The sequence below is a fragment of the Rhopalosiphum maidis genome, chromosome 1, assembly GCF_003676215.2.
Source record: "Rhopalosiphum maidis isolate BTI-1 chromosome 1, ASM367621v3, whole genome shotgun sequence".
Taxonomy (NCBI): domain Eukaryota; kingdom Metazoa; phylum Arthropoda; class Insecta; order Hemiptera; family Aphididae; genus Rhopalosiphum; species Rhopalosiphum maidis.
Window position 1 is genome coordinate 16271272 of NC_040877.1, and position 26210 is coordinate 16297481.

Sequence of the window (26210 nt, forward strand, 5' to 3'; positions counted from 1 at the left end):
TATTTCAAACATATACCTAATTACTAATTAGGTAGGTATATTGATTAATTAATTTAGTTATAGTTTTAAATTATAAAATATGTAATGTAAAAACTAAAAATAAGAAAAGTTGTCTGACAAATAAGAAAACAAATATTATGTTATCTTTGGCGTTACACACTTCCAATAAAATTGTTTGTCTTCCAATTTTTTTATCTGTCGCTATATTTTAAGTAAACAAACATTATATTTGAATAGCTCAAATGTATAATAAATTTATATTAGGGATTAATTATTATAATTTATAAGGATAAATATAATTTTAAGCAAATAACCGGCAATACATAAATGTATGTTTTGAATAATTTATTCTAATGCATTATTATAATTTGTACAATTGAAAATTGTATAATATCATTTGATATTTAAATTATTGGTAATTCGGGTAAGTAGGTACTCGTTAATATAATACAATTAAGTAAGAAGTGTTAAAACTAATTTTAAAAACTGATCAGTTATTTTAATACGTATTAAACAAAATATTTTATTTATTAATTATTATTATTCTGTCTATATCAGGCGCAAACGCAGGGCCCCCCTCAGCCGAAATATCAGAAACAAAAAATAAATTACCTTACCTACAAATGAATAGTATGATATTTATGAAAATTCTTTCAAACCCTTCCTCCCGAAATTTTTTCTTGTGTTCGCGCCTGCTGTCTATAGTATACATTTAAAAATAATTCATAAAAATAGATAATGTATTAAAATATAATTTATACACATAAGTACCTATCAACATCCGTTATGTAAACGATAATTTTTTCTTAAATTAAAACGTGATCTAAATAAATATCTATAAAATTATTAAAAATACGAATATATTTTTAAGACACAGACACACTCATACACTTAAATATCTAATTTCCACTGTGGATTTTATAATTTTGACGAATTTCAAGATAATTTGTTTGTGTGTTTATGTATATAATTGTATATAACTATATAAGACACCGCAATGTCCTATTTATTTAGATGCGATACTATAAATCCTATATATAAGGTATAATTGTATTATAGGTACACTGGTAATTGGTACACACCAATGAGAAAGCGGCTCTATAATAAGTTTAAAATAAAAATACGTTTATTTCAGCACTTATACAGTTATATAAGATACATGTCTACATTTGATTTAAAATCGATAATAATATCATAAACGCGCATTAGACTTAAGTGTTCTTTTTTCAAAGAATAAAAATAAATATAAATAAATATATTCTCTATAATAAACCGTCATAATAATATTCAATAATAACATACATTCTACATCTTTATGACCGACAATTTTTTTCACGCTCTAACGTGTGTTCATTTATATTCTTTGATAGTTTGATATTATTATATACGGTGATGTGTGTGTGTGTGTGTGTGTGTGTGTGTGTGTGTGTGCAATGTGCATTTATGTATATAATGAAGAGTAAAATTATTGAGTTATCCCGCCACGAGGGGTTATTTTTCCGCCCGTTCGTATGTATACCGTCATCGTCATAATACTATATAATATACATATTGTGTTCATACATAAATGAATCGACGGGCGTGGACGACACTAATTTGATTACCTGTATGTGATATTAAATAAAGCATCAATGGCCACGCGCCCGCCTAATAATAATGAAATGCCTACAATATATAATATTATAACCTTATCCGATGTAGGGGACGGTGAATATATTTTATAAAGGTGCAGCCGACGCTTGACTCTAGTCATTTCAATCATTTAACCCTATTATTTGCAATTATTTCTGAATAAAAACACTTAAAACCCCTCACTGAGGGCAATAATAAAGTGCAGCATTGATTAAAATGTTAAACGACTACGTGATAAACTATATTTTATTCCCTTAATTTGTATCAAAATTTTTCCCCACGCGCAAAAAAATATATATTGTACCTAAATATAGGTATATTTACTATGTGCTATACTATAATAATATTATAATACTTTAATAATATTAAATTGCATATGTATATAATGTAAAGAGTTCACTGCATGGTCACTTTATAGTAGTTTATACTACTTAAAGGTAAGGAATACATTATACAAATATTATTAGGTATTATTATTATTATCAATTAGTCTATATATTTGTATTTTATAATATAATAATATTACCTATAATAACCTATTATAACCTGATAATGCCTATCTATATTTATGCAGTGAAGTATCACAAATTAACAATGCTCATATTTAGCTAATAATTATAAATATTGAATAAAAGCCGATGAAATGCAGCTAATATTCATCAAATTTGATAATATATACATATAGTTCAATTCAATCTAATATTTAAACTAACGACATAAAATTGGTTCTACTAAACTCAAATTTGATATATTGTTTTATAAGATGTAGAGACCATGCGTGCGAGAATAGGTAGTACTGGTGATGCTTCTCACCGTCATCTTAATTTTATAATTATTTTAACCGAATAATTTTAGTTAAAAATTAAAATTACGTCTATCATTCACTTGCCGACATACAAACTTCAGTTTAAGTTTCTTCAACAATTATCGATTATTAGTAAATAGTTTAGATAGACAAGTAGTAGGTACATAATATCGTCAATTATTAGTTTTAATTTGTTTAATTTCTTAATTATGTTGTAGGCGCATAAGTGTAATTATTATTATTTAATTGTGAAGAGTGTAGACCATATTTTATTAGTACTTATATATAAACAATATTACTGAATGGCTATTATAATTCTAAAAGAAATTTCATTTCCTAAATAATTATATCAAACCTCAATAAAATATAATAAAACCACAACTATTTATTTGGTAATATTTTTACAGCGCAAACGTAGGATTACCTATCTGTAATTTGTACTTATATATATTTACGCCATTTATTTATTATTTTGATCTTATCTTGTAATATATCTTAAAACTTTTATAATATTTACGGTTAATATTTGCCATGAATTATTATTTTTGGGATTAACCAAGTCCCGAGAGGCCTCGATACAACCACTGGGGCTAGAGTGAAACAAAAATAGCAATAGCTAAGATAGTAGGATACACTACCTAACCACCACGATTATATTACAGAATAATACAGACACTGTATTACAGGTATCAAGGACATATAGATCGTTATTTCTATAGGTAACAGTTTAAAACAAGACGGTTGAAAATAAATACTTTTGATGGTAACTTGGCAGCCATTTTGGCAGTCACCCGCACGTCATATAGTGTCAGTGGTCTAAAAAGTGATTTTAGATTACCAAAATTAATATCAACTTTAATTTTATTAGATATTACTATTGATTACATTGACATCATAATCCTTATTTCCAAGGGCAACAAAACCAAATTTGACATTATTTTTTTTTTAATTTAACCTCGTATTATCAAAAATGTTGAGATTTTAAAAATGTAATATTATTTTTATAATAATTATTTAAATTTTACTTTGAAAATATAATTTTCACTCTATGATAGCTAGGTGCTTAAAATTATGATTTGTAATTTAATGTACGAATAGTTATTTTATATTTTTGGTATGTTACCTATATAGATTTGATATGATTGGATAATTTAATATGATTTGTAAATGATCTTCATTGTTATTGTTTTCTTCTCCAGTTCTCCTCAAGTGAATTTATTGTTCCCTGTCAATTAAATATACATAATTATGATATAAAAAATTCGTATTATAAGTATTTACGGATTTAAAAAATACCTAATAATAATAAAAGACAAAGAAATGGGTACTGGGTACATTAGATGTCAAATGGGTCCAGTGGTGTAGTGGAGGGTATACGCGGGTACACGGCGTATACCCAAAACGCTAAAATTCTTAAATGTGTATAGGAAAAAAAAATAAAACAAATACGCGGGTATACGGTCGTAGCCTTTTGGATGATAACCATATTACCACAATAACATACATGTTATAATTTGAACATTTCTGTTTTTTTTTTTATTCTCGTTAAAAGATATTATAAGATATTTAAATTAATTCTAATCTATAAAAATTATTCAAACCATAGTGGCATAGACATATAGGTAATAGATTATTTATTATATGATTCAAACAGTCATATTTAATCTATAATTTGATTAGGTATATCGTTTAATTATGTTTTATATGTGTAATTGCAGCACACAGTTAGTAGTTACATACCTGAAATTTAGATTTAAGAATTCAAAAAACAATAATAATAACATGTTTTAAATAATAAAAATAAAAATTAATTTTATGTTACGGGTAGAAACTGACGGATCAAAAATATATTTATGCATTTTCTTATAAACTGTTAAATTTTTTTATAAAATATTCAAATTAAACCCTTATATGGCAATGTATATTCTTAAAACATATTATTTTGTACAAATATTCTTTGACTTTGAAATATGCTTTTCTGATTCCTGCGCGCTGGCCGAAACTCGAATGTCAGTCACTGAAGCTCCTGGCGTAGATTTTGAGTTGGCAGCACCATGCAGTGACGTAGCCAGGGGGGGGGGGTGTCGAACCCCCCCCCCTCCCCCCTTCGGCGTATTTGTTTCAAAAATATAATGTTCATAATATAGGAATACAATCATCTGGTCTTGGTAAAATTTATTCTGTTATGCCGACTGAGATAGATAACATCTACTGGAGTGCAGACTCTGTTCCGAAAAACGAGCTGTCACGTTGAGCGTTACCTCCACCACCGAATGGCAAAAACCCGTAGTTTATACACGCAACTATAGATATAGGATGATTCAGTCACTTTGATTCAAAATCAATTTTTTTGAAATGTAACACATTTTACTGAACTATTAAATTTAATAAATTTTTATAATTAAAATTACACAGCAATACAACATCAATGTAGTATCCTGGTTATAATTGAAGCGTTCCGGCGTACCTTATGAATAATTTGTTAAAGGGAACGCTTTTTAACCACATTTAGAGGTAGGGTAACTGAGTCCCCACTTTAACCCCTGACCCCTGAGTATAACTTAATATAAGTAGTTCATACTAGAATATGTACTTTTAAAAGTTTGATAAATTAAACTCTAGAATTCCTTTTTCAAAAGGAAAAAATAAGCATAGAATTTGTACAAAATGAAACAACATATGCAGAATCTGATTCGGAAAATTAAAATGACATTAACATATTTTTAGATCAACTGAATAAATACATATTTAGGAGAATATGTTAATGAAATATTAAATTACATTTCTGGTTACATTGTTAGAAGTATTATGTCAAAAGTGGTGTGTGACTTTTGTATAAGTATGTTAATGGAAAATCAATTTGACCATAGTTATATAAATAATTTAACATTTACAAAGTCAGTTTAAGGTAAATTAATTAATGTTTCAGTCATATTAATTGTACAATATTTGGAAAATTATTTCAGATTATTGTTGTCAAAGAAAACAAATTTTTTAATAATCTAAAACTAAATGTTATAGAATGTGCTAAAAGAAGTATACTAAGTAAAAATACACTATTTTTTTTTCCTGGCACACACCCTGTAAATGTTGTCTTAGGGACTCCTAGTCATGAACATATATTATTTAATTTAATTAGTAAAAGGTTTGTTAATATTAGAGTAAGCCATTTTGAAAAAGAAATTTACTATATGTCGAATACTTAAAAATAAATCTTTCTTAAGAACCAAGTCATCTTAATTAATATTATTTAAAAATTTGTAAATAATTTAAATTTGTATTTATTTTTTTTTAATTATTATTTTACATTTTATTATATTTGTTATCTTGGTTATGAATATAACTTTTTTCTAGTATAATCATTTCTTTACTTATTTCTCTTTATAAATTAAAAATATTTCATATTAAAATATATCAATATACAGCTAACATCAAGATAAAAAATTTGATACCAAATTCGATCAGTTACGATCATTTTGTTACTGTAAAACGTCAAGTTAAAATTTACTAAAATCCATTGTTAAGTAATGTGCATTTAAATAATTTGCCATTCAGTACAGGTGGGGGTATCGGTATTCGACACGGCTCGTTTTCTGTTACATTATGAACATAACGAGTCGGCGCTCATAATCATTATCATTCAATTATTTTATTATTTTACCATGGTTGTAAATTTATTTTATTTTATTACAAACCCCCCCTCCTAAAAAAATCCCGGCAACGCCACTGGGCAGCACCGTCCTCTGCAGTTTGTCCTCTGGACAAATGGACGTTGACGCCGGTTCCTTCCACCAAATACTATATAGTGTACATGGCACATCTATATAGAATATAGATCGTATATATAGTATTTGCTTCCACATAACAGCTAATGACGACGGTCATCGGCTACGCGGAAACCGATTCCTGTGTGCCGGTCGAACCTCCAACGATAGATATCGAGGCCAAGCGGGGTGGGTGAACCTGGTGGTACAGCCGCAGAAACGATTGTACCGAAGCCCAAGATTGAGGACGATAGGGATATGTTTTTTATTTTTGTAGGCACCGGTCACCAGTGCCGTTTGTACAATCAATGCAGAACAGACGCCAGAGTGGTCTCTGGAGTGTCTTCAAAACCATTAGAATTATATAGATCATATGTTGCATCTTGTGTTGCAGCTGTGCGACGTCGTGCTAACCCTATACTAATCGGAGTTAGAGAAGCTGAAGAGAAGTTGAGCTTGTCGGACGTTCGGATAGGTGGATATAAGAAGGGAAAAGGAGACCGAAAGTGCAGAATCGTGTAAGGAGGTATGTTATCTATATTACGTTTTTGGAAAACCTCGGCCACTCGAACTCGACCGGCGGGACACCGGAGTCAAAATGGTGTATCGAACATTCGTACACGAACCAGTGCGGTGGTTCACCAAATTTTCACCCCGAAATCCCGTCGGCCGAACATGTACAACCGACCACCATCCGTTAGGTGATGCAACTCTATTGCAAGTGCGGTCGCTCTCATAGTACGCTGTAGACGCGCTGTCACCACCATGAAGCATTAAGATTGGTCTAAATAAATTAATTTACATGGATACATGGTTATTTACACATTTAAAAAATAACTAAAATATTTATTAATTAATTATCTATTACGTGCATAGAATAATTCTTTTTTTGTTATTTAATCGTTATACCAAACAGTGAACAATATTGAGCTAAATCAAGGAATATGTCGTTGAATTATACTTAATAACTTGATTAAAATTTGTTCTTCTCTGGTTCCTATATGCATTATACAAAATAACAATATAAATATGCTTACCTCAATTTTTTCATTTAATAAATTTATTAAAATTCTATTTTTAGAGTTTATAAGTATACTTATACAAAACCATATTTTTAAATTCTTGAAATTGTTATACTACTTGCTCTTTGTTCTGTAGCAAAATTGAATTCAATTTTTCAAATTAGAAATCCCCATTTCTTTTATTTAAAAAAAAATGATGTAACTTATTCAAAATTTTAATGAGTTTTTCAACTATTGCAATGTTTGAATAGATTTATAGTTAAAGAAGAAAAGAAATATGTTCAGCAAGTCACTTTGTATAATATTTATTAATTATCGTGTACCCAATACGTATAGTTAAAGCTGTTTTAGCTTAAGAATTTTGAACATGTTTCAAAATGCTAATACATAATATAAAATGACCATAAATTCTTGTATAATACACATAATGTAAATTAAATTTTAATAAGCCTAATTACCAAAATTAAACAATAATTGTCCAGAGTACAACATATAATAATTAGAAAATATTTTCAGAATAGGAAAGTAAATTATAAAAAAATACATACAATTAAAACCACAGAACACACTGTATTACTTATTCAGTATTATTACACCAATACAAAATTTTCATCCACAATACATATAATAAATTACATGTCTATAAAATTATTTATTTAAATATAACCTAATATTAATAATTAATATCTAATTAATATTTTAAATTAAAAAATGTGTGGATAAAGTTGTAAAATGTATATAATTTTGTATATATATTCAAAAAGTTTATAATAATAATTATAAATCAACTTAATAAATATAAATGTATTTCATAAGTATTTTACTACATTTCTTAAGTGTTTAAAATTAAAAAAGAATCTTATTTACTATAATTAAATGATGGAAATCTGTTTTAATATAATGTCATATATTTACAAAAAAAAAAAAAAAAATATAAATAGAAGCACAAACAACTGAAAATACAGGTAAAATGAACACGAGCCACCCTTAATGTATGCATCAGTTATCCCTCTTCTCAGACAAATTAAAAACCAAATGAAATTGAATACACGGATCATTACTAATGAATACTAATTAACTACATTAAATAGTATGAAATGAGTATAATATAAGATTGAAAACATAATTGAATAGCAAAAATCAAATTGCATTTTTTTTTTTTTACATGAAGCCATCGCCACCAGGACCTCCAGGTTTTTGGGCTTGAACGCTATAACAAAAAATAAAATAAATTTAACTTCATATTTTATAAATTAAAAACAATTTATTTAAAATAAATTAACTGACACAAAATTTTAAAATATATCATTGTTTTTAATTTACACAGATGTGTAATATAAAATTTAAAAAGTAATAAAGCTATACAAAAATAAATATGAATTTAAATATTATACAAATCTTAACTCAGTTCTTAAGCTAGAATAGATTATAATTTGTTTTTTTTTTTTTACTAGGGTTAATTTTAAATACCTTTGATAAACAATGTTTTTTAGAAAATAACGAAATAATTTTAAAAACAACAAATAACAACAATCCATGCAAGCATTAACCTTTATATTTAGATGCTTTTAATTTAAGGGGAAATAATAAAAATCTGCCAATTGTAAAACAAATTGATAAAATTTTGAGAACATTATAAAATACTAGAAATAATTTTATAATTATTCATTGCGATTTTAAATATCTATTTTGTTAAAATAATGCTATACTAGTTATAAGTACTACACAAAGTCATGAACAAATAACAATAATATTTTAATACAAATTTGATAAAAAAAAATTTATATTTCAAACACATTTTTTTATTTAAAAACCAGTAAATTTATATTATTTCCCGTATTAATTATAAAAAAATGTAACTAAGCAAGGTTTAAAATGCAGTTGAAACATTATCAAAATTATATTACATGGACATAAAATATTGTTAAACATTATAAGATATCTAACATAAAATAAATAATAGCATAAATTAAATTTTCAATAAAATGTAATTTTAAAACATTTTAATGAAATTTTAATTAAAAAAGTTAGAAGAAAATAAAGATACTTTTAGATAAAAAATACAATACAAAATTATAATATTTTTTAAACATACATATCCTTAGTAAAATATAAAGCATATAAGTTATTAGATAGTTAATTAAGTAGATAAAAGCAGTTATGGTTGTTGCATGCTGTTAATCGATACTTTCGTAAGAAGACTAGAGACTTTTTGTTAGGAAAATACATTTTTTTTAAAACAACAAAATCACTAGTCTTCCATACGATAGTTAACGGTTTTCTTGTAGCTGAGAACCCATAGTTAGCTGCATGGCACTTCGTTTTTACATGTTAGTAATTTTTATATAAAATCCTTTCACCTTAAATAATACACATTAAGATAAAAATAAAAATATGAAATACTAACCATTGTTGTAATAAATATTGTGCCATTTGAATTTGACTGTCTGTGCCATTTATAGTGATTATTCGTTCATCTGAGCCTTCAGTGGGTTCGCCAATAGTGATTCCGGCTCCTGAATCTTGGCGTATGCGACGGATTCTAGCGCCGGCCTTGCCGATTATCGCGCCCGCGAGCTTTAAAGTAAAATAATATATTTAAATCAAGTATAATGAAATCAACACAATATAATTTTAAAAAATAATAATAATCAATCTATATATTTTAATTTGTGCTTATATTTATTAAAATATATTAACTTCAAATTGTTTATAGTTATTTATTTTAATAAGTTCATCTGATAAAAATAAATTATATCATTTTTTAATGAACTAGTGAATTATTATATTAAATTAAAATTTTTAATTTTTTTTTTTTCATGAAACTAAAATAATTTTTAGCATTTATAGCATTTCAAACTTTGAGATATTTTCAAATATATAATCTATAGAGTTGTATGTTAAAATAGACTTTAAACTCAATGAACTTTCCAAAAATCTGAACTTGAGTAACTAGAAATCAATTTAGAATTTAACAAAGTGAAACCTAATTACATAAACTAAATAATTACAGTTACTATAAAACTATTGTTATACTAGTTTAAAAAAATATACCATAAATATTATAAGAAGGCATAAATTAATTGAAAATATATGTATTTAATTATATAATAATTAAATTATTCAAATTATTATAATTTTAAATTTTCCAATAAATTATTTCTTTCAATTTGTATCTATAAATAATGGAAGAAATATACAAAAAAAAATGTCAGACCACAATCCAGGAATTAATGAGAGTGGTTATGAATTCATATTGTATACCTAACTTATTTAAAATATAATGTTTAAATTAAAATTATTTCTATTTTCTATTTCCTCAAAAAGTATTATAAGATTATTAATTAAACTTATATATAGAAACCAATTGAACTCAAAATTGAAACCAAAGTTAAATTGTAAGTATTACCATTGATTATTATTAGTAAATAGTATTTGTAATCAATGGTATTAAAATATTCAAAATGCATTATTTGCTTATGTTTTTAATATCCAATAAAGAAATTAAAAATAATATTAACAAAAAAATACGTATAAGAGCACACAAGGGATCGCATACCGAAAAACAATGGAAGCAACAGTTTTAATCGCTAAATTGGAACTACTCAAGACAAACGTACCGAAACATCAAACAATGTAAATAAAACAAAATTTAGTTGGAGTGTTAATTGAAGCATATGTAAACTAACTTAAAGGAAACATTTATATCTCTTATTTCACTTATGTAAGCATAGTCTTCTCTTCTCAAAGCATTCTTTATTGTGCTTTCTTTTTTCTGTTACCTGTAGTATTTGTTGTTTTTACTATTTCTTTACTGCTTACATAAGAAATGACTATGTATTACTCTTCTCTTTTTACTTAAATTTGAATAGAATCTAACTCATATTACTTTTGAAAATTAAGTGTTTGGTTATTTTAATTATTATCCCCTTATGTTTTTCATTTATTGATAATTTTTATGCTTTTCGGTACGCAAGCCTTGTGCATAACTCCGTCAACGGTAAAACTGTCACTTACATCTTTCGGAATTGTGACTTGCGTAGAACCATTAAAAGCTGCAGGTTTTCCGGCTCCAGCACCCATAGCTGGAGGAGGCATACTAAAATCACTCATAGGACCATCGTCAAAGCCACCTTTTATAATAAAAAATAAGAATTAAATTATACAAGAAACCCTGAAATTAAAATAAATTTAAATTATAGCACATTTTAGGCACACGACCCCTGTCAGTAGTGGGATATTGTGCTGCACATAAATTTGTATGGTTAATATTCATAATACTCTATTCAACATACAGTGCAAATTTGTAATGGATTTAAGACTTAATATAAAAAAACACAATATATCATTTATATAATGGAAAAAAATAATTTATAAAATCTGTTTTAGATTAATGTAAAACAACCTTATTCCACAATCCTGTTCAGATTAACAAAACCTTACATTTATGTAATTTAAAAAAATATAAAATATGTTGAATTTTCAGAGCCAGAAACCAAAACTTTTTTTGGCAATTTACTTTACATTTAAAATTATATAGGTAATATTTATTCATATATAATTTGTACAATCAATTGAATAATAATTTTTAGAATGTGTTTTTTTTTTTAAATAATATAAAAATTGATTTTTGAAAAATTTTTAAATTGTATAAAATGTATTAACACAATATAGTGCTTTTAATTTTTAACATTTCTATTCATTTTAATTATATTACATTTTTAATGGTTATAGTATAAAATAAATATGTTTTAAACCTCTTACATTATTTTTCATCATCATTATTTAATAATTTTATTGTGGAATTTAATGGATTTTGTTAATTTAATATTCTCAATTGCATGGTTTGATTAAATATAAAAACAAAATGTATATTTTTTTTCACTTCCCAAAATATTTAAATAAAATTAACTTTCCTTAAGTAATCTAATAAATAATAATCAATATAACAAACAGTGTTCGTGCTGGTGCCAACTCAATTAAAAACAATTAACATATAAATACTATTGTAGTAACCAAAAAAACTAAAAATACAACTTACCACCATAACCTCCGCCGCCACCGCCAAAACTTCCAGATCCAACATTATTTCCATAACCACCGGGTCCACCGCCATAACCTCCAGCATTACCTCCATAATTTCCTCCACCAGTATTACCGAATCCTCCACCGCCACCGCCGCCAAATCCGCCGCCGCCACCACGACCACCACCGCCGCCTCTGGAATAAGCCCTTTAACACAAAACAAGAATTATTAAAAATTGAATAGATAAAAATTACAACATGTAACATTTTTTGTAAATAAATAATTGACATACAAATATAATACAGTTAACTTTTAAAGTCAGAAATTAAAATAAACCCTACAAGAAACACAAAAACTTTTTAAAAACTAGTATTTTATAGAAATTATATCCAGAACTTATGGCAATTGCATATTTTTCAAAGCAATCCAAGAACTGGAACTGGTTTATTTAATAATTATACTTTACATATTATATAATTAATAAATACAAGATACTCTAATTATTTTTTAGAAAATATATATGTAATACTTACATTCCACGATTATTCATAGGTCCACCACCGCCGCCGCCTTGGAATCTTCCTGGTCCAGGTGGTCCACGTTGATTCATATTACCACCTCTCATACCACCACCACCAGCTGGATTACCATAACCACCATATTCATCTGAATAGTATTCATCAAAATTATTGGGATCATATGGATCTTCTGCCCCTTTCACAGGTGCCTAAACAATAAAATCATCAATAAAATTAAACATTAAAAAATTCATACATTTAAAATACTTACAGTTTTTAGTAAATCCAGGACTTCCCTTACACAATCTGAACAGGTATTTGGTTTTCCAGTTATTTGTACAACTCTATCAGTACTCATAGGACAACAACTCGTGTAAATTTTAATCCGTGATCCAGTTTTCTAAAAAAAAAATATTTTAATTCATAACAAAGTATTTATATGATTGCAAATGAGGTAAAAAAAAATATATGAAATTTTAACTCTCATTTGTATTGGTATTCGTTGTAATGGGAATTTACTGTATATACATATATATATATAATATGTATATTAAACATAGTTTCTATATAGAATAATTACAAAAATAAACATTGACTAGTTATTCTAATAATTATTTAATTTATTTAATAACAGTTACCATTAATAAATAAATATTAAATACATTAATCATATAAAAAAATATATAATTTACTTTGTCAAATATAAAATAAAATTTATTTTTACACACATATTAATAAATGGTATTTTCAATACTTTATAATTTAATTTAATATAAGTATATTATACTTGATTCTTGGTATAATAACACAAATTCATAAACATAATCATAATCATTTTTCTACTATATTATCATCTAAACTATTTAATTTTATTTAAGTAAATTTTCTTAATTTAATATTATTGTACAATTTGTAGGTATTAATTATATTATTATGAAAAATATTCTTTTTTTCATTTTCAATAATGTACAAATTTAGTCGTAATTAATGTAAATTAAAACCTGAGTTTAAGATGATCCGTCAAATTATTTTATTTATTTTTACAACTATTAATTTATTTTATGTGCTGAACTAACCTCTCTTAGCTCTTTTACTTTTAATCCTCCTTTTCCAATTATACATCCAGCTTGACTTTGGTGTACTAACATTCTGACATCAACATCAGTCTCTCCTTGATTATCATTATTACCTTGACCACCACCAGCTCCACCACGTTTAAATCTCTAATCATAAATAATACTTAAATTAATAAAAATACATTAAATTGTTATTTATGTTTAGATACTTACTGAACCACCATCTTCTAAGTTGCCCATAACTTCACCCAAAACTTTCAAAGCATTGTCATTACTTGATATAATAGTCAGTATTCTACCAAAAAAATAAAATAAATGATTATTTGAATTCACCTGAATATATTAGGCCGACAAAAAAAGAAAGCATATTACTAAGAATGGACCAATTTATAGACACTAACACTAAAATAGTAAAATCAATCAAATGGAAAAATTTCAAGTTTATAATATTTTTTAATATAATTTAATGATAAATAAACAGGTTTAAGAATAAAAAAGCAGTTTATAATTTATGAAGGTTTTTAATTGGTCTACTCTTAGTATATTTCCCCATAAAACTCACAAACAGAGAAAGAAATTTATCAGTTTAAATAAACTGATTTACAGGACAAACGGAAAGTGATATAACATACAGTTCTGTAATATTTAATTTATATTCTTTAATAGTTTTTGGATATAATGGATTCAGTCTTAAAAGTTTTTTTCAGTGTAAAATCCCAGTGTAAGAGGCAATTTTTAAGTTTTCAAACTATTTTTAAATTAACCACAAAGAGTGAAATTTGAAAAAAACTGCAAGCCCTGAAAGCCATATGAGAAATCAACCTACTTTCTTTAAATAACATTTCTCAATTTTAGAGGCTTTCAGACAATTAAATAATTTATCAACAACAAAATGGTTATAAATACACATCTGAATCTACTAAAGAAAAAAAAAGTTATGCATAAAAGAAAATTTTAAGTATATATATGAGAGATTGATGATGGATGATTTACCGTTCAGGACCCGGGCAATCTGGGACAGTGACTGTGGCATTGTACTGTTAGATGGACAGCATCAGGTAGTATCCGTTATTGTTCGCAGGTCGTATTCGTCGATGATTGAGGTTCAGGGCATATTCGTGGTATATGCAGAGGGGCCCAGGGTACCACGGGACATGTGAAATTAATCACATCGAGGGGCATGGGCATATGGGCATAGAACACATAACAAATTTCCAAGATCAGTCCTGTTTTGGTTAAGTTACATAGCAACTATACATGATTATTATTTGAACTTTATAATTCCAATATCCTTTTTTTAAAACTTATCATGTACCGAGAGGAAAAATATCAAATAGGCCTACTTACCTTCACTTCATAAATATTTTTATTAATTTTAATTATTAGATCCAATAATTGGGAATATTGACAAATATAAAATAGTCTAACAATATTCCTTCATGGTCAACTGAGTGCCTCAACCAAACAAGAATAAATTATGAAGGGATTAAATGTTATAACAATAGTCAATAGTAGGCCTATTTTGGTTGGTTTTGAATTTTTAGTACATTAACAAACATAATTTTAAAATTTTAAACAAAAAACTCACGTCTGTACGCAGTCTGGATATGTTGAATCCACCCTTACCAATAATTGAACCAGCAACCTAAAATAAATAATTATTAATTTATTACCTATAATGGTTTAAATATTCAAATTCATAAAATTTGAGAAGCAACAGTACCTTGCTTGGAATAAGAACTCTTAATTCTATGTCATCGGGACCCATCTTGGGTCGTTTAAATGGGGCATTTGAATGACCATCATTGAATCTCTTCATGTCTGAAATGATAAGAATATAAAATGTTTTATTGTAATTTGGATAAATTATTTATCAAGTTTTTTTTTTTACAAAACCATTAATTGACTGATTTTTTAATTTAAAAAAAGTGTAAAGGAAGTCACTACTCTTAACATTTACACCTATTAATTTTTATCAAATTTTAAGTTTAAAACCTAGTAATTTTTTTTTATATATACTTAGGTTTTAGTTTCCAAATACAGTAAATTAATTATAAAGTATTATATATTTTATAGAATGTAATACAAAATAATAATTATACAACATAATTAAAAAAATATATAAGAAATAAATTATCTTGACATAATGTGTGTTAATATTAATTCATAAATAAAACCAATGGTCGATTAAAAATAATAAGTACATTAAATATTAAATATAACATACAATACCAATCTCTGATAAAAAAATAAATATATTTTAAATTTGGACATATACAACATAAATACAATTGTATTGTATGGTAGATATTTTAATATTTGTTCTAGTCTACATTTATTTTGATTAATGATTCAATGATAATAATATTGGTTGATGTGGATTATAAAATTAAGCATTATGTGGAAACTCTCTGGACCATTTGTTATTCTTGTATCGAAATTAATAAAAATTAAGTTATTAATAATAATTAAGTAAATTTTATGAAATTATGACTACGTTGCACTAAATTTAAATAGATACACGTGCGCAATAGAAATAATGAAAAAGGTCCCCGTAAACCATCGTAAATCACACCACTATTTTTGATATCTGATAAATAGTAATAGTAAACGGCTCAAAAGCGCAGTGACCGGTTCACGGGTAATAACTCTCCTTAGGTAAACCACTACTAACCAGGCATGGCAAAAACTTAAATTAAAATTCTGCTGAACAGTAAACCAAGTAAGACCTTAGAATCTTCTAAGCAGATAATTTTTATCAGAAGCCAATTATTTTTTCGGTAAAATCAAGCTTGTATAAAAATATTAATTTTTAGAACATCGAATATTCAAGCAGTAATACATTAGTTATTATTTATTAATTATTAAATTATAGATGTCTTAAAGTTATACAGCCAAACATAAAATATTTTGTAACGACTAACTAATTTTTCGTAATTTGATTTTTTTACCCGTACACCAAAATTCTTAGGAAAATATTCAACTTTGAAAACAATGTTTTCGTTTAAAAAAGTAATAAATATAAAAATATTAATAAATAAACTATTTAATCAGAATGTGTTGTAATACAAAAGATGCAGTTAATCGTAATTTGTAAAAAGGTCTTTAATCTAGAGAACTAAAAGAATACTATCATGTACTACCATATTTTTTAAAGATTCAAATACTCGATAAATTATAAGTCATAGATAATATTATAATTTAAGACGTGTATAATAGGATGAAAACAAATATATTTACAATAGTGTCATCATTATTAATAACGTTAATATTGTAAAATATTAATTATCACTCGATGTATTATACAATAAAATGTTAATAACTTTATATTCATAATTAAGTTAGCACTAATAAATGTATTCTTATTTTTATTTAAGTGTCTACATGTTAAATACGAAATATGTAATTACAATTATACAAAAATGACAAATTTTGTAAAGCTAATGACAAAATGATCAAAGAAAAATAAAGATCAATTAAAAAACACGCCAATTTATAAAGAAAAACTGTTTAAATAAGAAACACACTGAATCACGTGAAATATAATAACTAAATATTATTTTTTCTCTAATAAGCATAGTCAAAATTAATGTTGTAAAGGATTTTATTAAACCATTAAAAATTAATTTTTATATAACTACTACGCGATTGATTTATTTAGGTTTTTACTATTTTTACTAAACGTAATAATTTTAAAATTATTAATTTTATTTTGCAACCAAAATAAAAGTGTTGGTTTAGATTTAATTCCACTACAAACATGAATATGGTAAAATTTAAAAAAAAGTATCAACGGTAAATAAATTTTTTCCTTAACCACACTAACCACCTATAACCGAACTTTAACAAAATCAAGTATACAAAAAATATATAATTTTTGATATTTAGTTATTTTTACTGTAATTATTAATATAACAGATAAAGATAATAATGTTAAAGTACAATTATTATTGGAAAATACAATTATTAATAATGATAAAATTATGTTAGAAAATACGAATATAAATTATAATTGATTTTAATCAAAAATGTCTACACATTACGTATAATCAATGCAATAATTATTAATTACCTATAAAATAAACACGCAAAATGATCGTTGTGGAAACTTACAATAATTAAAATGTAAGTAGTTTACTTGCGGAAATTCACATTTTTTTTTTATGTAATTTTTTCAAAAACTTTCCTATTTTTTCTTAGTGAATATGATTCATCAATAATTTTAATTTAATCATGGGAAAATTATTAAAATCTATAGAAGAAAAAAAATTAAAACCCAGCAATTGTCAAGTGTACTTATATCATTAAGGATCTCATTTTACATAATCATTTTAGCAAGGCTAGCACATTACATAATACACGTTGAGAATTGGTGGGGAGCGATTTGATCGAGGGTAGTTTCATTCACCTTGAGTTCACTGGCATGCATGATACGGCAGACAGCAGACTGGCGCCAACAACCAACCCCTTTTACCCTGCAAGGGGACACTTCCTCTATTCCTATTGATCCAGTAAAAACCAATGTCATGCTATTGCCCCCAAAGTGTATACACTATACTAGACAATATATTGATTTAAAAATGATGAAAGTCCATCAACGTAATTAAATTTTACTTTATTTGTTAAACAAAGAAAAATGTTATAATATAACTTAGTTCATATAAACTATTGTTATTATAACATTTTTATTTAAAAAAAAAAAATTATTTTTTAATTCTTTAATGTTTTTATCGCTACAAATAGATTTATAAATAAGAAGAATGAAACATTTTAAAGTAAAAAATCGAATTAAATGTATAGGTTCAAATTTTAAATACAAACGAATTATGAATTATATCACAAATTAAAAATAAATGTACTAATTGAATAATGAAGTTGACAGTATTGGTTAATTATAGCAAACATAATACGAATCTTAAAAAAAATATATTAATATTAGATGAAAATTAGTAAAATTTTAATAAAATCGATAGATTATTTATTCAATTATTATGATACGTCTACCTTTAACTTAATTTTATTTATTAATTTTTTAATATCAATTATCACTTAATCAATAATTCGCCTACCTTTTATTGTAGATTTAAATATACAATATATTATCAATAAATATTAAATGTTGATTTTACATTTTTAATTTGTTACAAATAAAATAAAACAATTTTCACTCATAAAATGATTACTAATTAGAAATTACATTACTTTAATGTTAGTAATACCAATATTAGGTTAATAAATATTTTAAAAAATACACAAAGAAATATTTTTTTAAAAAACACGAAAAAAAATTGGAATATTGAATATAAATTTAATAACATAAAGTTTTCAAAGACTTACCCATATTATATTTTAACTTGAAAATATATTTATAAGGGAAGAAGTAGACTGTTAGACTGCTTTACTCAGACTGATATAAAAGGGAAACTAAGCGCACCTGGTAAACACTCGCTAGTGCTGTTTACCAAACAGTAACCATGGAAACTATAAGTTCAGAAATTGACCACTAACGGTCAAGTTGACTAATTTATTGAAAAGTAAAAAAAAAATGGAATGTTACAGTTTATTAATATTTTATAATACCTACTATAATATATACTTATATAATAATAGTCTAAATCTAAACGAACATGCATGCCAAGAGTATTTTAATAATATTATATTAAATTATAAACATAAATGCATCATTATTATAAAATTATCTTATAATATAACGTACTATAAATTATATAATATAATATCTTTTACAAGTGCATTTTTCTCTATACATTCGCTCAAAATTGTTAGCACATTTTATTATTTAGAAAATCTTAAAAATTAAATGTTTCATACATGTACTAATAATATATAAATAAAAAATGATCATTATAAATGATAAACATTTATTTTCTATAAAAAGTCTACGTTTTTTTAACATTTTTTTTCTACATAATTTAGTCATTACTCGATTTTAAACAGCAATTTTTTCATCAAAAACAATTCTTAAGTTTATTTTTTTTTTTCAATGGTAGAATATGACATTTCATATTCAAAATCTTACTGAATATTTTTAGTATTTTAAAAAACAAGTAAATTATTTTTAAGTATTTTGAGCTTAAACAAATGGAGTAGTGGAACAGGGTCAACGTCTAAATGCAGGATCAATGTAGCTCTCTCTCCTGTTCATCTAATAATTAACTTGGATCTATTTATAACTATTTTTTCGAAATTTCAAATTATCATTCAGATTTGGAATATGAAATTATAAACGTGAGCAAGACGATTATACAAAAAAATAAAAATATTGTTTTGTAATTATTTTAACGATTTTTTCGGTAAAATGTTTATAATAAAAAAATAATTACCTCCAATATATAACTAATCAATGTATATTATCAAACAGTAAAATGGTAAATGTAAATAAATAATTAAAAAATTACTAAAAATTCCAATTTTATAAATCATAAACAATTCATAAAATACTTATTTTTTCTTTACCCATAACGTCATAAGTATCATTTAAAAGAAAACCTTATTTTTCCGCCAAAACGTTTCATCGACATTTAAAAATTCAGTGAAAATCCTGCCATTAATGAAAACATACAAAAAACTGTAACTTACTTTAAATTTTAAAGCAATGTTTAAGATAATGTTTTTATTTTTTGTAGTAATAAAAAGTAAAAAGTATAATATTATTATTATTATTTAGTTTTAAAATCAAATTATCAAGAAAAAATCGGATTTAGGATTGTAAGATTTCCTCTTTCAATATTATAATTAATGATTTTAATTGTACTTCAACCTAAAAAACACTACTATTAGTGAATTTTTAGGTTATTAATACAAGCTAAACATAAAATTGATATATTTACTACTTTACTATGATAAAAATAATTAAACTGTAAAGGCGCATAATCGGAAATTGTATCTAAATTCTGAGATCGTAATAACAAAATAATATATCATTAAAATATTAATAATAATATTAAGTATACATTTTTCAAGACTACTAAACAATTATTGAATTTTTAGGTAAAAAAACAAGATTTAATTTATAATAGTTATGTCAACTGAATAATTGTTCTAATAGTAATAATGAATAACTGAAAATTCAGTTAATATCTAGAAGTATTCTATTTCCTTTTTTTAATTATTATAATAATTCTACTTCAATATAATATATCTAAGTTTAACTAAAATTGTAATTTTATTAGTAAGTCTTAACAGAAATATTTAATTTTCCATTTAGCGAATTTTTATTTTATTTTACCGATTTATTACTCGTTTTAACCATAAATGTATTACACAATGAAAACACCTAATAAGCATGAAACCTTACAAGATTCATGATTAGGAGAGGATTTGTATAGGTTTCTCATTTAAGCTGACTTAACTTTCAGGTGTATAAGCTGTAATTGAAAAATAAAGCTCCAAATAGAAATATAGTATCTTATTTTATAATTTACAAAAAAAAAAAAAAAATAGAAATTATAGTAGTAAAATACTAAAAAATAAATACCATAAATACAATATAATATTATAATATGATGTACACATCGTGCCAATAAATGCAAACCATAGGGTATTATTATTTGCTACCCATATGATATTAATAAAAGAAAAGGGGAAAAGTAGTGTCATCCATTATGAAAATAAGCTCTTTGTTTGATTGCATGTTCGCATGTCAACTATGGGAATGAAGTGGTACCAGTTTGTTTGTTAACAGTTGCCATGGGAAACACCCATAATATTAAACAGTTTTTATAACCACAGGCCACAGTGTTAATAAAATATTAACAAAATAATAATTATTATAAAAAACCAATATTTATTCAAAGTTCTAACATAACCTGTAGGTAATTCTAATATATAATATACTAACACAATATTTTTTTTTGAATTTACTATACATAAGATGAATTTATACAATATGTTTGTGTAATAAGAATAGGTGATGGAAGTTAGCTTGGAATTTGCAATTATCTTATGTTTGTTTGCAAATAAATAAATTGTTATTATTCGTTATAACATGTACAAAATGAAAAAGAAATCATTTATCAAGTACTGAGTAAAGAAACGTTTGATAATTACTCTTAACAAGGGAACAGTTATTTTACTTATTTTAACCCAAAAAAATCATGGCACAATTTTATTTCACACCAATAAAATGTGTATATTTCTAATTTGGATTCTTAATTACAATCAAAATTGCATATAGTCAAATTGGCTAGGCGCCAATCTTAAGAAGTTTATTTGTTTTTTGTACATTAATTTGCATTAATATTATACCCAACTAATTACTAATGGAATAATCTATCCAAGTAAAAATTATCACATTTTACTTATCTCAAATTAGTATTATGTTATAGAAGTATTAAATTAATTAATTTGCAAGCGACTTCTTATTATATTTATACTTTCTAGTGGGCTAAAACTACATGAGTAGCTAATATTGTAGAATATTAAATAAACCAGAATAGATGGTTTAATTTGTAATTTGTAAGAAAGTGATGATAATGATAACTGATAAAACATTAAACAAAGTTTTGCATTTAAAGGTTTAGATTTTGAAATGTTTATGTTTAAAAACTCCTAATTTATAATCTAAATAAGGAATTCCTAATGTAATTGTTTATATTACAAATCTTAATGTTTTGTTATATAATATTTTCAAAATTGTTATTTTTAGTAATTTATAAATATAATTATGCCATTTTAATATACATGCTATTATAAAAAATATAAAACACTAGTATGTTATAATGAATATACAGTTAATTTCCATTACAACAAAAGATCTCGTTATAACAAAAGTTGTAGAAGTCCCCTGCTGAAAATCAGGGCTTATAAAGAGCTTATTCGAATTTTCGTTACAACAAAATTTCCGTGATAACGAAACAAAAATTTAGTCTCCTGGAGTTTGTTGTAATAGGATTTTACTGTATTTATAATTCATAGAAATTTATACATATATGTATGTTTAAAATTATATTCATATTGTCTTGTTACAACATAACTGTTAAGGGATAACTATTGATTAAAATGTTGAGTCCACAACAATTGATTTGATTGTGAAAAAATTTAATTTGGTATTATTATTAATTTTAAGCAGCACATTTTAGCTATAAACCTATTATTAAAAGATCAATTTTTATAAAAACACGTTAACAAACATCACTGCTATAGCAGTCATGCACTTAACTGTAATCCCAGCATCACTTATATAGCTGAATTAGTATTGTTGTAACAAAAACATGTGTAAGTGTTTTAGGAAGCCATATGATTTTATCAAACAATTATTAAGACATAATTGGACATCATGTTGGTTCAAATACGATATATAGTTTTATGACTTGAATTTATAACTGCTATAACGCCTAAGTGACTGTTCGTCAATGTGTTAATAAAAATATTTTTGGATCGTCAATTTTTAAAGTCTCATTAAATTATGTCAATCGAAAAATTTAAAATACTGATTATGATTATAACCTAACATGTACTATGTTTATTTATCTTAACTCTTTCACTGCCGCTAACATACTATTACATTCAAATCAATTAAACTATAACAGAAAACTTTATCAGTACGGGAATAGGTTAATTTTCTAGATAAAGAAATATAACTAAATCCAGCAAGAATATGCCACAGCCTCAAAAAAAAAAAAAAGTTATTTTACACGTTCCCTTGCAACACACCTAGATGGCAGCGTGTCTGTAAGGTTTAGCAGAATCTGTGTTTTCTTTTTTTGAGGGGGTAGGACATAGATATTTTAATCGAAAATTGATATTTTTAAATCATCAAAAATTTATCTAATTTAATAGAAAATTAGGTAATAAATTAAAAAATTAGGTTAAAAATAATTTTCTAACTAAGGTAAAATATATATGTGTATGCTGAAATGGTGAAAATCAAAATAATATATTTTATACCTAAATAGCTCAATATACATATTATCTAATATAATTTTGATTACAAGTTTACAATAGTTAAATTATAAATATTGAATACTGATATTATTACTTTTCAAATAGGTCTTATCTTTAACACTTCATATCATACTTATGTCAACAATTGTATGAATAAAATTCAATAAACTTTAGATATTCACATAAGTATATTAATTATATTTATTTCACAAAAAAATAATGTCTAGATTTCGAAAGAAAAATACAATACAATACAACACTAGTAGAATAATAACTGTAATAAATAAAATAAAACTAAATTTAAGTATAAAATAACAATATTTATGCTAGGTTGATTAAAATATATAATTATTTTAGTAAAATTTATTGAATAAATCATAATTTATTAAATTACATTTAAGGGCTATTAGGCTTACTAAGTGACTTTTGACTGATTAGTTAAATATTTAAGAAGCGCTTATTAGATTTATCAATTAACATCTTAAAACCCATATTATTTCCAAAAAATTTAAAATGTGTAATCTAAAATAATAGATATATGATCATAATATATTAGTTTTTTTTTATTTATAATAATTGGATCTAATTTCAAAATTATTCATGAAACAATCCTATAATTTTAGACTATTAATGACATAGATCGCTTACTTTGGAGTTTGGAAGTATTAATTTATTAATTAATAATTATTGAGGCGTTCCTGGGCTGCAACTAAACCTTATACTTATGAACCAAACAACTTTAGCAGTGTTCTGACCTAATGACCGGCTAACAAAACCTTATACAATATTCATACAAAAAGTCCAGGCATCCAGTCGCAGCCATCGGACAGTTGGTGTTGTCATATATAACACCATGGTTACACACGAGACAGACTACACGAAAATTAATGGTTACCCCAGTCGTAGTATTTTGCTAAGGGATTGGAAGAAGGCTCGGAGCGACGGACAATGGTTGTTGGGCATAAGGGGAGGGTGTATCCAACGTACTACGACTACAACTGGTCATTAAACGTGTACGCACGAGCGAGGGTAATAGAAAAATACCTAACCATCGGGCGTTACGCCTATACGCGTGCGGTCACGTACGTGCCGCCGCCGGACCGTTACTAAATACTAGGTGTACTGCAACGGCGGGAAACAAAATGCCTATTACGAGCGCGAAAGCTTTCACCCTCGCGCGGGGCTAGTCGGGTATAGCTCCAATCGAAGCTTTAGCATTAACTACATACTTAAAAAATTATTTTGTCAGAGAAGGCTAATACGCGGAAGGCCAAACAGCGATTTGCCGGCCGGGACGCGATCAGCGCATTTGCGTTAGTAAAAAAACACTATGGTTAAAACGTGTTACCTGATGATTTGAAAGTACAGTCTTAAAAGCGTCTAAACTGTAAATGCGAAACGTCAGTGCTGATGAACGTGCTCCTTAGTCCTTTAAGATACAACAGTCAAGAATATCAGAAACGGAAAAGAAAATATTAATACGACGGACAAGCGTATTAAGTGTACAACAAATTGTTACGACTTCAAAATGGCTGAACCGCAACCGCGTCCTTGCCCGCCGGTAAGGAACCAATAGAGTGGCGGTAAAGTAGAGGGGTATATTTCCAAGGAGTACTATAAATTCATAAACACACTCGTCGTCGCCGGCGGGATTTCAGAAATTTGAAAAATTGGAAGAATAAAACTCCAACAAATGAATTCATATGGCGAATGGCGATACTAATAAGTAATAAGTAATAGGCATTGTGTAAACACTTCCTAGTTTAACTTTAGCAAACCTCATGTGGCTAATTCATAAATGTTAAACATTTTGACAATCTTTTTTTACGTTTCTTATTATATTATGATCATCACTATTTATCGATTATAATTAAATAGCACCTATTATACTAATAAAAAATAAATAGTTAAATACTAATATCAATACAATTTTATAAATTACTATTTAAACTGGGATTCAACAGTATTCCCCTAACCTTATTGTCCTCTACATATTTGTGGAGGGGAATAGGGGATTATTGTGACTTTTAGCACCTTCTCCTCAATTGTTCTTCTCTGTTCTCTCTGTATTCAGAGATCCCAGCTAAAGTCCGATTTCTCGACTTACGGAATCAACTTTTCCATTCCTAGAAACTCTATCAACAGACAACGTTAACTTAATAAAACTTACACTCACATATATAATGCAGTCAAGCCTTAGAATTTAAAAGTGTGAGCTTTTTTTTACGTGATATATAAGATTTTATCTATATATTTTATTTATAATTGTCGAGATATTATAATATTTTGTTAAAATTCAATAAAAAAAAAAATAAAAATAATAAAATTAATTACAATAAACAACAATTGCATTTCATTTTGAAAAATTAATGCAATTTGTATTAACTCTATCGCTTACAATTATATAAATAAATGTTTTAAACAAAAAAAAAATCAATAGGAAATACACAAATATATTTTTTTT

The 26210-nt window shown here is 25.6% G+C and overlaps 1 protein-coding gene across 2 annotated transcripts; it reads right to left on the reverse strand.

Annotated features, from left to right (window-relative positions):
• Positions 1–8085: 8085 nt before the first annotated feature.
• LOC113548856 (heterogeneous nuclear ribonucleoprotein K) lies at positions 8086–25285 on the reverse strand. 2 transcript variants are annotated; one of them, XM_026949943.1, is made up of 12 exons: positions 19181–19296; positions 15567–15664; positions 15432–15488; positions 14837–14880; positions 14057–14138; positions 13844–13990; positions 13039–13167; positions 12783–12976; positions 12265–12455; positions 11241–11356; positions 9631–9800; positions 8086–8433 (listed from the first exon to the last, which is right to left on the reverse strand). In XM_026949943.1, exons 1-12 carry the CDS (start codon positions 19182–19184, stop codon positions 8385–8387), a joined length of 1281 nt encoding a protein of 426 aa, XP_026805744.1. In that variant the 5' UTR covers positions 19185–19296; the 3' UTR covers positions 8086–8384. The 2 variants fall into 2 exon arrangements, with proteins under 2 accessions (XP_026805744.1, XP_026805746.1); XM_026949945.1 differs by lacking the exon at positions 19181–19296 and adding an exon at positions 25095–25285 and having other exon boundaries at positions 8087–8433.
• Positions 25286–26210: the final 925 nt, after the last annotated feature.